At 45.5% G+C, this 17,641-nt stretch overlaps 1 protein-coding gene across 4 annotated transcripts in view; it reads left to right on the plus strand.

Moving 5' to 3' along the window:
• Positions 1–17,641, plus strand: part of RALBP1 (ralA binding protein 1) — a 37,902-nt gene that overhangs the window by 9,737 nt on the left and 10,524 nt on the right. For all 4 annotated transcript variants that reach the window (XM_081262705.1, XM_081262706.1, XM_081262703.1 and 1 more), the window contains exons 2-4: positions 9,326–9,616; positions 11,647–12,105; positions 16,952–17,301. In XM_081262705.1, the coding sequence (XP_081118831.1) occupies positions 9,373–9,616; positions 11,647–12,105; positions 16,952–17,301 (1,053 nt within the window). In that variant the 5' untranslated portion in view covers positions 9,326–9,372. The remainder of the gene's footprint in view (positions 1–9,325; positions 9,617–11,646; positions 12,106–16,951; positions 17,302–17,641) is intronic.

Genomic DNA, 17,641 nt, shown 5'->3' on the forward strand with positions numbered 1-17,641 from the left:
AACCAAATGGGGATCAAAACACAAACAAAAAACACTTGCCAAAATTGTACCTGTACTGAACATGTACAGTTTTTTTTTCTTGTCATTGTTCTCTAAACAGAACAGCATAACAGCTATTTACATAGCCTCTACATGTCATTAGGTGTTATAACCAATTGAGTGATAAAGAATAAGGGAGGGTTGTAGGTTATATGTAAACACTGTACCATTTTATACAAACCACTTGGGCCTCTTCAGATTTTGGTATCCACAGGGTTCCTGGAACCACATCACCTATGAACACCTGGGGATGACTGTTTCTCTCTTCGCTCACTCTTCCCTCCCCTGCCCTGCCTCTTTGTTTCCTGAACATGGAACCAGGGCTGTTCTACTACTGAGCTACATCTCCAGCCCTTTGTGAAATAGTCTGGCTAAGTTGCTGAGGGTGGCCTCAAACTTGAATCTTCTTGCCTTAGCCTCCCAAGTCACTGGGATTACAGGCGTGCTCCACCATGCCCAGCTAGGCATATTGCTTTAATTATATATAATTAAAGTGTACAATATTGGGAGGCTGTATGGAAAACCTGAAGTCACCATGTGGTTAAGTGAATTTCTCTGAGTCACATCTGGGGCTCTAACTAAAAGTGTGTGGATGAGCACCTAAGTCTGATGACATTTAAGAAGGGTATAGAAAAAAGCACTAACTCCAGAGTGTAGTCTGTTCAGTGCACCCTGACGGTGTTGCTAGAGTGAAGGGTGAGTTATACAACAGCTAAGCTGGATGGGGGTCCTCCTGTGGGGTGTGCGGGAAGAGGATGGGCACGCCTGAGTGAATGCTGGTTGGTGTTTACTGGAGACTGTCGTGGAGAGCATTTCACTCCTGGTGAGACTTGGCCTCCTGCCTGTTCTGCATAGTCTGAAAGGTCACCCCTGTCCCATTTCAGCTCATAAATGTAAAAAAATGTAAGAATAGTAATGTTCATATCTTAAGAGAAAATCCCTTGTATTTTGAAAGATTTCTAGTCTTCCTTTTTGTGGAATGTGGATTTTTAAAAATATTTTAGAGGGCTGGGGATGTGGCTCAAGCGGTAGCGCGCTCGCCTGGCATGCGTGCGGCCCGGGTTCGATCCTCAGCACCACATACAAATAAAGATGTTGTGTCCGCCAAGAACTAAAAAATAATAAATATTTAAAAAAAATTCTCTCTCTCTCTCTCTCTCTCTCTCTCTCTCTCTCTCTCTCTCCTCTTTCATTCTCTCTTTAAAAAAAAATTTTTAGAGTCTAATCAGAGTAACTCCTCAGGCTGGCATAGGAAGTGAGATTGTGTTGGAGAGAGGTGGCACAGCAGGCTGGCCTCTGGGGCCTGAGGTGAGCAGATCCCCAGTGACGCACAAGTAAGATGTGGCTGAGCACCTGCTTTTTTTTGCCGAGAGTCTGAAATTTGGGTCCATGTCAGGCAGCCTTTGGGAGAGCCTTAAGAGAAGCTCAGAGCTGATGGCTGTGGTGCCCGGCAACCATACACGCCCTCTTACTGAGGATGCAGTCACATCCAGCGTGACCCACGGCCCTGGAAGCTTGCCCTGATGTCCTGTGGGCTTCGCACCCCTGCCTTCCCTTTGTAGCTTTGCACGGTGTTCCTCTCCATAGTAAATCCCAGCGGTGAGCATGGCCGTGTGCTACGCATGCCATGGGTCCTTCTGGAGAACCCCTGAGCCTGGGTGTCGTCCTGGGGACCCAGACAGCACTCGGACCTGAGGTGGAAACTGCTCTGGCTTGTTTGCACCCCTCACGGTTGGAATTCTTCTCTGTTAGGTGTTTCTTTTGGTATTTCCTTATTTTGAAGTCATATAATCCAGCTGCTTGTTCTTGAGATCCTGGTGGCTGACATTATCCATCATAAGATAGCATGATGGAGGAGGATTTGGTACTCTTCTGCCCCGGTTCCACGCTTCCAGTCTCCAGTGTGCGTTTCTCCTGCCCTTGGGGACTCCTCTGGTCTCCCTGTGGACTGGTTGGGCACAAGTGGCTTTTCCTGATCCTTCCCGCTGGGGCTCTCCAGGGTGGAATCTCAGGTCTCCCTATTGCTTCATCTACTGCCTTGTTTTTGTAGGGTCTTGAAGACATGAGATGCATGTCTCATCCCTTTGTTTTATGGTTATTAAAACCTGGAATGATTTTGGGGACCCATTAGTTTTGAAACTACTCCCTTGCTTCCAGTGTCCTTGTTGGGTGCTCCCACTCTGTGTGTCAGCTGTTTCCGGCTCCCTCACCAGCAGGAAACCTTCATACCATCTTTGTAATCCCTCTTCCCTGACGTGTCAGGGCATCTTTTGCCGTTCTCTCCTTTCAGTGTGGGGCACTTAGTTGTCCATACAACCTGGACCCTGTAGGTTTGGGGCAGATTCTTTCTACTTCACTGGAAGAGCTATGTATAGAGACTGCTTGGGGGAGTCCAGCATTCCCGGGCAGGAGGTCCCACTGTGCCGCGCTCAGTGTTCAGGCCGTGCTAGGCCAACATCCCCTTGTTGGCCGCAAGTTGGAGATGAGACTTGCTGCTTGTTTTTAAGAACCATAAGATAAGAAAAAAACTGCTGGTAAATTTAAGCCTGTTATTTATTAATAAAGAGCACTTGCAAAATATTTGATCTGAACTTGTGAGCTAGTCCAGCAGGCTCTTGGCTTTCTGGCTTCTGTTTTTAATGTTTAGATGATATTAAGTTCAGTACACCAGGAGATTTATTCTCAAGTCATTCCAGGAGGTTTTAACTTAGCCATCTTGATTACTTTCTTCTCAATGCTGCTTTGTCCCTTTGCACAGGTGAGTGATTCTTTTTATATGTGCTAATTAATACTGATGCTTGAGCAGAAAAACTATTTTAAGAACCATGTATATCCTCTTCTTTTGGAGAAATTGAAACAGTTGTTTAGTTCAGTTTGAGTTTTCTTTCTTTCTTTTTTTTTTTTTTTTGCTTCATCTCAATTTTATGCCTGTTCTTTGAACTTGACATATCATTCAGTTTCAGAGGTAGAAATGTTTTGGTTCTAAAGAGTAATTCCAGATTTGTGGCTTTATGCTTTCCACTTCTAACTTATACTCTCTGTTGGTTATGTAGAAGTGACTTTCTTAACCTTCTGTTCTCTCTGGAGGGAAGTTGTTTTTCTTCCCCAGGTGTCAGCCACATGCTTTTATGTTGGTGTGATTTGGAGATAATATTCCTGTGGTAGTGTTTTGAGTGTGTGCGTGTGTGTGGGGTGGCATACTGACACACAAGTGGAGCAGCAACGTCTGAAGAGCTAATGGCTCATAAAGCATCCATGGCCTTTTTAGTTTCCTACTCAGAGTTTTTATTGAGATACAGTTTGTATTCGGTAAAACACCGTGTGAAGTTTTACCCACTGTGCTGGCCACACTTGGTGTGCCTGTCCAGGAGGGGAACGCAGCCATGGGCGGACCCTGAGGGTTTTCTCTTGCTACTTGTTTCTTGCTCGCTGCCTCTTCTCCCCTCCCCCCAGTTCTCAGCTCCTTTGACACCTAGATGAAGCCATGTTCTAGAACTTTGTGAGTAGAGGCTGAGTTTGCTTAGTTGGAGTGCTGGGGCTAGAAGTGTCTTGAACTTCTCTGCAGCTTTGGAATACGTGCACAAAGGCAGTGTGATGTCTTGGGCCGTGACCAAGTCTAAACATGAAATTTGCGTTCTTGTGCATACACAGCCTGCTTTTGGAGCATCTGCGTTCTGACTGGGACCCATCCCAGGTCAGGTGTGGAGCTTCCTCCTCCTGTCCTGTTGGTGCTCAGGAGGTTTGGGGTGTTTCTAGTTTTTAGTGGTTTGGTATTAGCCCAGCGTCCACACTGTGGGCAGAGTTGATCTGATCGGAATTCTTTTTGTTTCCATTTCTCTTGGGTAGATGTTCAGGAGTGGAGTTGCTGGGTCTTGCCAAGGTGTGTTTACCAGGACACTTGAGCAGTTTTCCAGAGCGCTCAAACTGTGTGCCCCTTCGATGTGTAAGACTGGTCGCCCCAGGTCCTTGCCAGGGTCAGGACTGTCCTTTTCCCATTGTTGTTGGTAGCTCAGTGTGATTTCGGTTTCATGTATTGCATAGTTAGTGATGCGGGGCTTTCATCGTGTACTTACTGGCCATTGGTATATTTCCATTTTAAACTGCACACTTCTGCAGTTTGTGTGTTAGGTTGTTCTGTAGTTTGAACTGGAATGTTCCCAGAGACTCATCTGTGAGGGGTTTAGAACCCGGTGTGGTGCCCGTGGGAGGTGGCCTTTTCTTGGATCACTGGAGGTGGCTCCTCAGAGGGAACAGTGACACCAGTCCCCCTCCTCTCTCTCCATCCCAGCCGCGAGGTGAATGGCTTGCTCCACACATTCCCTGCAGTGATGTATCGCCTCGTGGCGTCCAGAGGAGCAGGGCCCTGGATCATGACCAAGTCCTCCAAAACCACCAGCCCAAATAAGCCTTTTCTCTAAGGTTGATTCTTTTTATATACATATATACATATTTTTTTTTCTTAGCTGTAGGTGGACACAATACCTTTATTTTGTTTATTTATGTTTACGTGATGCTGAGGATCGAACCCAGTGCCTCACATATGCAAGGCAAGCGCTCTACCACTGAGCTACAACTCCAGCCCCGCTAAGGTTGATTCTTCTCGATGTTTGTTATAGTGATGGAAAGCTAACACAAAATGTCTCTTTCTTTTTTGAGTTGAAGGACATCTTACTGTAATTTTAAATAATGTCCTTTGATACACACCTATAAACAGAGCTGTCCCTCATTATCCACAGGGGATTGCTTCCCTTGGATGTTTTGTCCAAGACCCCTGTGGGTACCAAAACCCACGGATACTCCAGTCCCTTATAAAAGAAATGGCATATTATTGCATACAACTTATACACATCCTTCCATGTAATGTAAATCCTCTCCAGACTGCTCAGAGCACCTGATATGTGCAGACACCATGTGAATGCCTGTGTGGCCTGGGGCCTGATGGCAGGGAGGGTCTGCACATGCTCGGTACACATGGGTTTCCTTCCACAGGTTTTTAATGTGTGGTTGGCTCTCCAGGGAAGCAGAGCCCCTGGACTTGGAGGGCTGACTGTACGTGTGTCTAGACGTCTTGGCCTGGCCATTCATTTTCATAGTAGCGTCTTGACGAGAAGTCCAGTTTTTATTGATAATATCATTATGGTGTTCTGGTACTCTCCAGGAAATTTTTACCTGCTGAAAGGTCTTAAAAATGTGTTTTAGAAGTTTTATAGTTGTTAGTCTTTACATTTTAGGTCTGTGATTTGTCATGAATTGTATTGTGTGTGACTTGATGCAAGGAATTGAGTCACGTTATTATCTGTGTGTGTCCAGCACCACGTGTCCAGAGGGCTTCCCCTCCCCATCCAGCATGGAGGAGTCTTATTGAAAACCAGTTAGCTCTACACCTGGAGTGTTTCTTGGGTTCCCCATTTTGTTTCCAGGATGCGTCTGTGTGTCATGTGGGCTTTGGCACCACACAGAGTCCTCGTAGCTTTAGCGTTTCCAGCATCATTGCTCCACCTCTGTGATGTGAGGCCAGAGGACCTTAGGGCCCAGGGATAGAGCTCCGTGACAGAGCACTTGCCTGGCCCATAGGAGCCCAGAGGTCCATCCCCAGCACTGCTAAATGCACACAAGACCCTGAGAGGTGGGAGAGGTGCCTCGGGAGATGCTGAGTTCCCAGCGGTTTTCCCTGGTGCTGTGATTGAACCCAGGCCTTCACACATGCTAGGCAAGCACTGTACATTGAGCTGCGTCCTCAGCCTCCTTTCAAATTTCTTTTTAAAGTTTTTTGAGACAGGGTCTTGCTAAGTTGCCCAGGCTGGCCTTGAACTTCCAACATCCTGCTCAGCCTCCTGAGTAGCTAGCTGTGTGTTACACGGGCTGTGGTGTTACAGGGGTCTGCCACCACACCTGGCATCTTCTTTTAAAAAATCTGATACCTAGGGTTTTTAGTTATATCTATCAGGAGGAATAGGGATAAAAATTGGTTTATTTAAATTTTTAAAAATGTATACCAAATTATCTCTTGCCACAAAAATAGGAGTTTCTGGGTTTTGGTATTTCCTTACCTCTGGATGTTTATACTTGAATTTTCCATTGGCCATTTGAAGTCTTTTGCTTCCATGGCGTTCAGGCTTGTGGTGTCCCTACCCCCCAGGTTACTCTGCACCCTTGTCCTCATGTGAACATGCTGCTTTTCCCTTCCTGCTTGATCACCTGCCTGCTGGCCCTGGCCCTCAGGGCTGCTGCAGCTGCCCCAGCTCTGTGGTGATCAGGTCCTCTCAGTCCCTTCAGACTCCTGGAACAGCACCGAGGGCGGCATTGCCATGCTCTAGAGGCTGGGAAGGCCAGCTCTCTGCTCCATAGGTGGTGGTGCTCCTGCGTCCCCTGGGGTGGAAGCAGCAAGCCCTGGTCTCTTCAGTCCCTGCCCAGGACACTAATGTGTTCATGAGGGCCCCACCCTCGTGACTAGTCACCTCCAAGAGGCCCTGCCTCTAATACATCACCCTTGGGATTACGTTTTAACTTGGGGTTGGGGGAGACACAGTCCATAGCACATAGCAACTACTGATTCTGAGTAGTTCTTACAACATAGTCTGTTAAATGCTTTATGATCAAAATGTTCTTTGTCCATCCAGTAAGGGAGATGCATAAGGAGGGCAGTGCACCAGGAGGACTTGCCGGTGCCCCAGGAGCAGGAGTGAACAGCAGCTGTCTGGTGCTGCTGCCAGCACCCCGCCCTCCTCCTCACAGTAGCCTCATCACTTGCCTGCTCTGTAGGTGGTGACAACCCCCACCATAGCTCCTTGTCCTGCCCAGACGCCCTTCCCAGGGTGCCTTGGCAGTGCTGCTGCTGTTAAGCTGGTCTCCTGCCTTTGCCTAGGGCTCACGCCCACAGGGCTACCCACAATATCTAACACCCCGCCCCACACTCTTCCCTGCAGTGTCCTCCTGAGGGCAGTGTGGTGGGAAGAGGTTTTTTGAGTCAAGTGGCTCCCAGCCGTACCTCTTGCTTGCTCTGTGATTTTTTTTTTTAAGGTACGCTACTTAAGCTTTCTGAGCCTTGATTTCTGTGGAAAGGGGGAAAAGTACTAATTTTCTTACAAGCTGTACTAAGGTTAACTTAGGAAAGTTCTGGAAACTTTTAAGAACTCCTATAAAATTTGGATCTGTATCCTGAATTGAAATTTAAGGCCAACTGTGAGACTCATTCTTTCTGATCTTTGTCTTGGCAGTACATTTGCTGAGAACAGAGGAAGTTCTGTTAGTTTATTAAACAAGCCCTCAAGCATTGCCATGGGTTGGGTTAAGTGTGGGACTCAGATGGACCCAGTGGGCGTGTGTTCAGATGAAGATGGGGTGCAGTCAGTGCTGTGGTGCAGGTCTGCTGAGAGGGTCCTGGCCCCACAGGGGGCAGCCCCTGCGACCTGTGCTGAATGGGTCAAATCACAGGAAGGGCTCCTGGGGCCAGGGTTGCTGGTGCTTGATCTTTTATTTTTAAGCACCTTTGTTGGGTTACAGTTTATATCCCAAGAAACCCATCTACTTGAAGTGAAGAGTTGCGTGGATTTTAGTAAATGTACAAGTTATGTAGCCATTGACGAAGCCACGAGTGTTCTCCACCATCCAGAAGGTTCCTGCCTGTCTCAGGCCTGATGTGAAGCACAGAGTGACTTAGCCGTGCAGCACAGTTGAGAGCATGGCCGGGTGCAGCAGGGCTGTGTGTCTGATAGGAAGCTGTGCTCTTTCCCACAAGCTGTGTGTCAGCCTCCATGGACGCTGGGACTGTTTCCTTATCCGTGAGATGTAATCACTTGTCTGATTGAACTGTACCTCCCTCTGAATTCTTGAGTCCTATGTTTGCCTAAATTTAAGGTACCTTGGATTAGTGGAAAGATAGGGTGCACTTTCAAAAGTGATATCCAGCTGAGTGCATGGTACACGCCTGTAATCCCAGGAGCTCAAGCCTAAGACAGGAGGATCGCGAGGTTAAAGCCAACCTCAGTAAAAAGGCGCTAAGCAACTCAGTGAGAACCTATCTGAACATAAAATACAAAAAAATAGGGCTGGGGATGTGGCTCAATGGCCGAGTTCCCCTGAGTTCCATCCCCGGTACCCCCTGCCAAAAAAGTGATAGCCAAAAGACAGGGCCCATCAAGGAGAACACAAGGATTGAGCCAGGCACTGTGGTGCTTGCCCCTGCTCGACTCAGGAGGCTGGTCGCAGCAGGGTTGCAAGTTGGAGACTAGCCTGAGCAACATAGTGAGACCCTGCCTCAAACATTGCCAGTCTAATAATATAAAAGTAGCTTTTGTTCTTAAAATTATCATTGAAGTTTAACATTGTTTTCATTGTATATTTGTGAAATGTGAATAAGTTTTTAATGAATTGCCTATTCACATTGTCTAGTTCTCTTGGTTTATTTCTATTTTCATTCATTTGTAAGAACTCTTTGCTTTTTAAAGAAATTTCCTATCTCAGTTGACAGACGTTTTTGATATTTGCTTGTCTTTTAACTTTAAGGTCTTTTTGACTACAGGGTCAGATCTACCAGATATTTCACTTTTGGCTTATGGAGTTTTAAAACTGCAAAATAACCTCAGCTTAGTATCATAATAATGTTAAAGAGGAGGAAGAACTAATTAATCTAAGTAGCTTTTAAACTTGGCACTTTGACTACTCTGTGTCTAAAGAAGAAAACAAAGCAACCAAATTTTGAACTCTTCTTGTTTGTCCTTTGGTGGTGTCTGCTGTAGTAAAACTTTTGTGTGTTTTAGGGTCGATCAGTGAGGGCTCCTTTGCTTAAGTGTAACTGCTGCACAAAATACAATGGCTCTTAGAAACACAGGCTTGTCTAATCGCATTCAGTGGGCAGTCACAGTCAGTGACCTGTGATTGTGTGACTCCTTCAGTCTGTCATTGAAGCATTGTAAATTTTAATGATGTGAACTGTTCATATGTAGTTACATAAGTAGCCTAATATATTATTCAGTGAGGTTTTATGGTGCGTAGCAGTCAAAACGAGGCCCTTTACATTAGCTAGTTCTTTCTCAAGGAACTGTGGGTTCTGCCTGGAGAACCCCAACTCTGATTTCCAGTTGGTTTACTTTACTGATACTTGAAGGTCCTAGCGTGCTCAGCTGTGAGAAGAGAACTTGAGATAATAAAATGAAGGCGTTTTTAAAGGGGAGTTGTGGGGGAACTGCTTTTGGTTGTCGGCGAAGACTGATGGTGTGCTGCTGGGGGCGATCTTGCGCTCCTTGGCTGGTGGATGGTCAGACTGATGCCTCTGTTCTCTGCACAGGTGTGATGGGCAGGTGAGGAGAAGCCATCTCCCTGTCTGGTCTCAGCATGACCGAGTGCTTCCTGCCCCCCACCAGCAGCCCCAGCGAGCACCGCAGGGCCGAGCATGGCAGCGGGCTGACCCGGACGCCCAGCTCCGAGGAGATCAGCCCCACAAAATTCCCTGGACTGTACCGCACGGGCGAGCCCTCGCCCCCCCATGACGCCCTGCACGAGCCTGCCGATGCGGCGTCGGAGGATGAGAAGGACCATGGCAAGAAGAAAGGAAAGTTCAAGAAGAAGGAGAAGAGGAGTGAGTGCCCTCTGCCCACAGTCAGGCTGGCGTGGCCCACGTTCTTGCTTTCAGGGTCTCGGTTTTCACCTATTAAAGTTGTATTTTGGGGTCTTAATTTGACACACAAATTACCAAATTTCCAAATACGGTAAAAGTTTTCCAGAGGACATCTTTTAAAATATATAAAAAGAGGGCTGGATTGTGGCTCAGTGGCAGAGCGCTTGTCTCACACATGTGAGGCACTGGGTTCAATCCTCAGCACCGCATAAAAATAAATAAACAAAGATATTGTGTCCATGTATAACTAAAAAAATATTTTAAAAAAATAGACACTGGAATTTTGGCTGAGAGAGCCTTGCGTTCCCAGTAGTTTTTGTGGGCATTTGGGGCACACTTTGGTTGGAACTGAAAAAGGTAGTTACTCCTTGTCATAGGCCAGTGCCACAACCTTCTGAGGCTCCCATTCACTGGGAGGATGCAGCCCTCTTGGGTGTTTTAAAGGCAGGTGAGGTGAGTTGGTTTAAGTTCAGTATTTATTTTGGATCTCATGGTGTTGGTTGTCCTGTGGAGCGGGCATAGCGCACGGCTCAGCGCTGCAGACTGGGGAGCAGGTCAGCTCCTAGCCCCAGGGCCTCAAGAGACAACCGGCTGATGTCACACCTGGCTCGGTGGGGGCCTGCCCCCTCTTCGGCTGTCTCTTCCGCCCAGTCCTATTCCTTGCTCCCAGCAGTGACTGTGCACCTCTATGGCCCGACAGTGTTTCACTGTGTTCACACACTAGGATGGATGTACTCGCTTTGCTGCATTATCATTAGCTACTTTCATTTTTCAACTGTTGTGAGGAGCACTTCCCTGCAGTCCTACCTTTTTTCCCCTTATTATTTATTTATTGATGTTGTAGATGGACGGAATGCCTTTATTTTATTTGTTTATTTGTATGTGGTGCTGAGGATGGAACCCAGTGCCTCATGCATGCTAGGTAAGCGCTCTGCCACTGAGCCCTAGCCCCAGCCCCTCATGCCTGTCTTTTGGTGAGCGGGTTTATGCATTTCTGCTGTGTGTGCCTGGGCGTGGAAATGCACACTCTAGGCCCTGAGTCTCGCAGCTCCAGGAGATCCCGCAGAACAGCTTTCCAGGTGGTCAAACCAGTTCACATTCCCGACAGCAGTGCGTGACAATTCTTCTTGCTTTACGTCATGGTATTTTGTCCTTAAGATTTTTGCTGGTTAGTGTAGGATTCATGGTATTTTAGTTAGATGGTAGCTTATGAAATACCTTTGATTTTATTATAAAGTAGCTTATAGCTAGCTAAGAAAAGGAATGGGAGAGTTAGAGACATTAAAAACAGAAGCCACGGGCTGTGAGGCTGAGGTGCAACGTCACTAAGCCAAGGAGTTTGGGGCTAGCCTAGCAGCAGAGCAGGCCCTGTCTCAAAAACAGTCAAAACACAAAAGCTAATTGTGACCTGGTATTAAGGCCATGGGGCTCTAGGTCACTGTGAGAGAGCAGAGCTACTCTGCCAGCAAAGGGGTGACACATTGGCCACCATCCAAGAGGGGGAGAACCTCTTGGAGCAGTCCTCCCAAGAGGTGGCTGTGGTCCCTGCCCCAGTCAGCAGAAAGAGCCCAGTAGCTGGTGACAGGAGAGCCAAGCCTGTCAGGAACCATCACAGCGGTTTCTGTGGTGCCTTGAGACTGCATTGAAAGCCCAGCTGAGGAGCCTGGGTGGAGGGCAGGGTCACCGGGAGAGAGGACACTCTGCTGCAGGGCCCATCGTGTTTGTCCTCAGTGTGGACCTCCAGCACCCCACTCACACGCCTGCACTGTAGGGCCAAGGCCTGTGCTCTGCCTATTGCCCTCGTGTGGCTGGCAGGGGCACTGCCATCCCTTGCAGCTAGCTGAGCACAAAGCCTGCATTTGCAGGGCTGAGGAGGAAAGCCAGAGAGCTGGCGCCCGGGCACCTCTGCAGCTGTGCTCTTTTCAGAAAGCAGATGGCCACTTTGACACTGAGCACATGCGTAACTCACACTCCTTGCGTTTCTTTGGCAGCTGAAGGCTATGCTGCCTTTCAGGAAGATAGTTCTGGAGATGAAGCCGAAAGCCCTTCCAAAATGAAGAGGTCTAAGGGAATCCATGTTTTCAAGAAGCCCAGCTTTTCTAAAAAGAAGGAGAAGGATTTTAAAATAAAAGAGAAACCCAAAGAAGAAAAGCATAAAGAAGAAAAGCACAAAGAAGAAAAGCATAAGGAGAAGAAGTCAAAGGACTTGACGGCAGCTGACGTTGTCAAACAGTGGAAGGAAAAGAAGAAAAAGAAGAAGCCCATCCAGGAGCCGGAGGTGCCTCAGGTGGACACACCCAGCCTCAGGCCTGTCTTTGGGATCCCTCTGGCTGCTGCCGTGGAGAGGACCATGATGTGCGATGGCGTCCGCCTGCCGGCCGTGTTCCGCGAGTGTGTGGACCACGTGGAGAAGCATGGCATGAAGTGCGAGGGCATCTACAGAGTGTCAGGTATGGGGTGCGCCTCGCTGCTGGGCTGTGGACCTGAGCTGCTGTCTCCAGCCTGTAGGGAGCGCTGTGGCCTGGGCCGCAGCCCGAGCGTCTCCCTGGCCCTTGCAGTTGCAGCCGCCACCACCTCTTTGTCTGACAGTCTGTTTTTGTAAGCATTTGCACCTGAGTTGTTCATAGCTCACAGCAGCAGGGACAGGATGGAGGGAAGCATTTGGGGAGCATCGTCCAGCAGGGCTGTGCTCAGAGCCCGCTTGCTCTCCCTTCTGCCCTCTGGGCTGCGTGAAGCTCAGTGGTGGGAGGGCCTGCAGTGAGGTGGTGGGCAGTGAAGGAAGCTCTGACAGCCTTGCACTATAGCTTCTGAGCTTGACTGAATGCTTAGGCCCCAGGTGCAAATGCTGCCGCTAGCCCCCTGCAGCTAGTACGTGGATCACTGAAGAGGGTTTTCCATTTATCTACATCCAGTGTGTATGAAAACTTGTTTCATAGTTGGCACAAATTTATTTTATATTTGGTGTCTAAAATCAAGCAAATGGTATCTTATTTAAAAGTAAACAGGTTGCTTTCTTCCAAAATAGACACCATGCTGCTCTGAGTGAGGTTCTGAGCTGGAGGCATCTGTGTCCCTCAGCTCCATGACTCACCTCCAGCATTACCCACTTCTGTTCAGAGAGTTATTTTATGAAATCAGTTGTTGGTCAGATGTTTTTGTGAGTTAAGTCATGTGCACTGGGGACATCTGCAGAGCTTAAGAAGCTTTCCACTTACTGGGTTCTGACACGTTTGCAGCAGGTAGATTTAATACTGAAGTTTGTTGAGAAGGGGCAGATATTTTTGATACTTAGGAAAATCTTTACACAATCTAATAGATAACTTGTCCTTGAATATTTAACACGTTAAGAGTAGTTGGTCTATGGGGCTGCAGCTGTAGCTCAGTGGTAGGGTACTTGGGGCAGGTTCCATCCTCAGCACCACACAAAAATAAAATAAATAAAATAAGGGTATTGTGTTCATCTACAACTAAAAAAAAAAAAAAATTTTAAAAGAGTAGTTGAGCTACTATTTTATAGAAAACAAAGTCAATCAAGAAATGAATTTGAATGATACTTCCTTAATATTATCTAGAATTAACACTTAAACATATTTGCAATTTTGATTTTTTTTTTTTTTTTGCAATTTTGATTTTTTAAAGAATAGTGTATGGGGCTGAGGCTGGGGCTCAGTGGCAGAGTGCTTGCCTTGCATATGTGAGGCACTGGGTTTTGAGCCTCAACAACACATAAAAATAAAAAAAAAAACAAAGATCTTGTGTGCATGTATAACTAAAGAAAAAATTTTAAAAACCCCAAGAATAATGTATGATGAATTGTGTTTTTAAAGATTTAAGCAGTAATAATACAAGCTGCTTTCCTTATATCACCTTGATAGGCATGAAAAATTTTGGTATTAGGTGAAAGTTTCTCTGAAGAGTTTCTGGGATTTGTTCAAAGGACTCTTTTTTTTCTCTGACCTGTTTTTGATGTGCGCGTTCTCCTGGGGAGTCAGAGTGGCAGATTATCTCTCTTCTGAAAGTATTCAAACTGAGCTGTCTCCCTGGTCTCCTCCTGGGCCGAGCGCTCACCTGGACAGTACCGTCAGCACAGCCTGCTGTGGTGTGGTGGGTGCTAGAGACTTTCCTTTTTCAATGCCATTAATAATTTTTGCTGGGGATTTTTTGGTCCTCACTCATATATCATTCCCAACTTTAAAACCAATGTGAAAGACAATTGAAGCAATTTTATGTTTTTAATTTACTCATCTACATTTTACTGTATCTGTGTAATCTTTCTCTCCTAGGTACTCTTTATTTGAATGTCCAGTTTTTAAAGGGAAAACATTTTGCCCGTATTTTTATTGGTGCATTATGCTCGTACCTGATGGTGGGGTGTGTGGTCATTTTTCTTTATGTAAATAAAACTCCATTGTGTATATATACCACATTTTCTTTATCCATTCATCCATTGACAGACATATAGACTGGTTCCATAGTTGAGCTGTTTGTGAACTAGGCTGCTGTGAATATGGGTGTGCATGTATCTCTATAGTAAGGTGACTTTAGCTGGGCATGGTGGCACACACCTGTAACCCCAGCAGCTTGGGAGGCTGAGGCAGGAGGATCATGAGTTCAGACCAGCCTCAGCAATAGCAAGGTGCCAAGCAACTCAGTGAGACCCTGTCTCTAAATAAAAATACAAACTAAGGCTGGAGATATGGCTCATTGAGTGCCCCTGAGTTCAATCTCTGGTACCAAAAGAAAGGATGATTTTATTTCTTCAGCATAAATACTAAGGAGTGGCATAGCTAGGTCCTGTGGTGGTTCATGCCTGGTCTACTGAGGATTTCCATGGTAGTTGTCCTAGTGTATAGTCCACCAGCCGTGTGGAGTGTTCCTGTTTCTCCACAGCATTTATTATTGTCTGTATTCTTGACAGTTGCCATTCTGACTAGAGTGAGATGAAATGTTGGTGTAGTTTTGATTTGCATTTCCCTGATTGCTAATAATGTGGTACATTTTTAAACTCTTTTTGTTGGCCATTTGTATTTCTTTTTCTTGAGTTGTGTCTGCTTCATTTGCCCATTTATTAATTAAGTTATAATTTTTGAAGTGATGTTTTTTTGGGCTCTGTATATATTCTAGATTTTAATCCTTTGTCAGAAGAGCAGCTAGCAAAGATTTTCTCTCATTCTGTAGGTTCTCTCTTCACATTGCTAATTGTTTTGTTGTTGTTGTTGTGCAGGAGCTTTTTAACTTGATGGTATCTCATTTATTAGTTCTCAGCATCATTTCCTGAGATTTAGGGGTTCTATCGAGAAAGTCCTTCCTGTGCCTGTGAGCTGGACTGTCTTGGTATTTGACGGGGGGTTGCTTTGAATCTTACAGCACATTTGGTAGTATGGTCATTTTAACAGTATGGACTCTGCCTATCCAGAACAGGGAGGTCTTCCTTTCTAAGGGTACCTAGGTGGTTTGCGGGGTCAGTACTTTTGGGGGTTTTATATATACACATACATATCATATAAGAGGAGAGAGGAGGTCTTTGACAGAACTCACAGTTGCTCATCCTGTTTTACTCATATTGTCATCAAAGTAAGAAAATAGGAGTTATTTTCTAACTTTTTGTCTCAAAGATTATGCAAAAATAAGATCCACATTGCTATTTTTATATATGGTGCCATTGTGATTCTGGATAAGTTACAGATTTATTTTAATGCCATTAAAAGTTTTTACAAAAGTTAAGAAGTGCCAGAGCATAAATGCAAGCACTTTGTGGGTTATAGATGCTTTCAGATTAGATGGCTCGTTTGAACCATTGGCCTAAAATTTAAGTATTGAAAACAGCACAATATGTATAACTAACTAGAACAGCACAACAAAAAAACAGCACAAACTGGGGCTGGGGTTGTGGCTCAGTGGTAGAACACTTGCTTAGTATATGTGAGGCACTGGATTCAATTCTCAGCACCATTTAAAAATAAAAAATAAAGATCCATCAAAACTAAAAAACAAACAAATAAACAAACAAAAAAAAAAAACAGCACAAACCTACTTTGTGCTCTTTGGGATCAGTGTTGTTACTGGATCATGTCACAGTACAGGTGGATTTCATAAAGACTGAAAAGCTGATATAATGTTTGAAAAATATTTAGTTTACGTAGTTTCTTTCTGTTCAATAAGAAAAGCAAATGATTTGATTTTTAGAAGCCCAAAGTTCATTTTATTTTGAGTTCCAGCTCTGTTTAGGTTATATAAACACTAGTAGAAAAGTGTAGCTAGTAGAAAAGTGTCTCCAGGTTCACTGGTACTGCAAAAATGTAGGAAGCGGGGATACTTAAGAATTTACACTTTAAACTGAACACAGTGGCACACACCTGTAATCCCAGTGGCTCGGGAGGCTGAGGATTGTAAGTTCAAAGCCAGCCTCAGCAAAGAAGCATCTCAGTGAGACCCTGTCTCTAAATAAAATACAAAATAGGGCTGGCGATGTGGCTCAGTAGGCAAGTGCCCCTGAGTTCAATCCTTGATACACCCGCACCCACCCCAAAACAAAAAGAAAAAGCATTTATGCTTTAAAGTAGAAACTGTACAGGAATTAGGGGATTACTTAATAGAGAATAGTTTTCAAAGAGATAACAGTTAAACTTAATAGTAAAATTTTTACTTTTAAAAGAGTAAGCCTACCTACAACTATTGGACATTTAGGTAAACAAAGTTACATTTTATGTTTCAGTCTTATGACTGAAGAGAAAACATTTGGCTGTGAGGGTAAGACTTACACTTGGGTTGTAGTTTAATTCTTCCAAAATTTCTTTTTCTTCTTGAATCCGTTAGCATATTTACTTAACATATTTGCAGTTGCTCTGAATGTTAAAATTTTCAGTTATCACTTAGGTTGTGATTAAGTTCACCCTTGAAGGGTAATCTTCTATTTAATTAGTTTAATGCTAGGAATTGAACCTAGGGGCACTCAGCCATTGGACTACATCTTCAGTGCTTTTTATTTTTTCAACACAAGGTCTGGCCCAGTTGCTGAGACTGGCCTCAAAGTCATGACCCCCATGCCTCAGCTTCCAGTAACTGGGTTCCAGGTGTCAGCACCTGGCTGAAGTGCAGTCTTTCTTGCGATTGTGTCCACAGGGGAACTGTGTGGTCCTCGGGCAGGTATGTTGTTCATGTCAAGAGTTCTGCTAGTGGCCAGTGGCTGCTCTTGATCTGCCCAGCAAGGTGGGGGTGGGATGTCCTAGAGAAGAAAGCCTGTGTGTTTGATTTTTTTCCCTCAGTATTCTTTCTTCTGAATTTGAATGGTTTAAGGAATTAAATCAAAGGTGGATGAACTAAAAGCAGCCTATGACCGAGAGGAGTCTCCAAATTTGGAAGAATACGAGCCCAACACTGTCGCCAGCTTGCTGAAGCAGTACCTGCGAGACCTGCCAGAGAATTTGCTTACCAAAGAGCTGATGCCCCGATTCGAAGAGGCCTGCGGGAGGGCCACAGAGAGCGAGAAAGTGCAGGAGTTCCAGCGCTTGCTCCAGGAACTGCCGGAATGTAACTACCTTCTCATTTCCTGGCTCATTGTGCACATGGACCACGTCATTGCCAAGGAACTGGAAACGAAGATGAACATACAGAACATCTCCATCGTGCTCAGCCCCACTGTGCAGGTACCCGTGGCCAGCGGCCCTGGGAGTTGGGGCATGTTTGCTGTTTCAGATGCACGTGAAGCTGGGAGCCTGAGGTGGTGGAGGATGGGTTGGCTTGACTGCGTCTTCTTTCATAATGTGGATGTTGTAACAGATGAAAGATGATCAATATGTTTGCCCTTTTGCTTGTAGCTGTGAAATTTGAATGTCATACAGTCTTTGTGGAGTTATAAAGCAGTTCTTGGTGACAGTGATCTGTTATTGGAGTAGATAGAGCCCATGTGCCTGCAGTCACAGACTTCATCTATAAACTTGTAAAGGTTTCTGCTGTTTCATCAAATAGCATCATTGCCTAATTATA

The sequence above is a fragment of the Spermophilus citellus genome (assembly GCF_964194105.1).
Source record: "Spermophilus citellus genome assembly, chromosome: 12".
Classification (NCBI taxonomy): domain Eukaryota; kingdom Metazoa; phylum Chordata; class Mammalia; order Rodentia; family Sciuridae; genus Spermophilus; species Spermophilus citellus.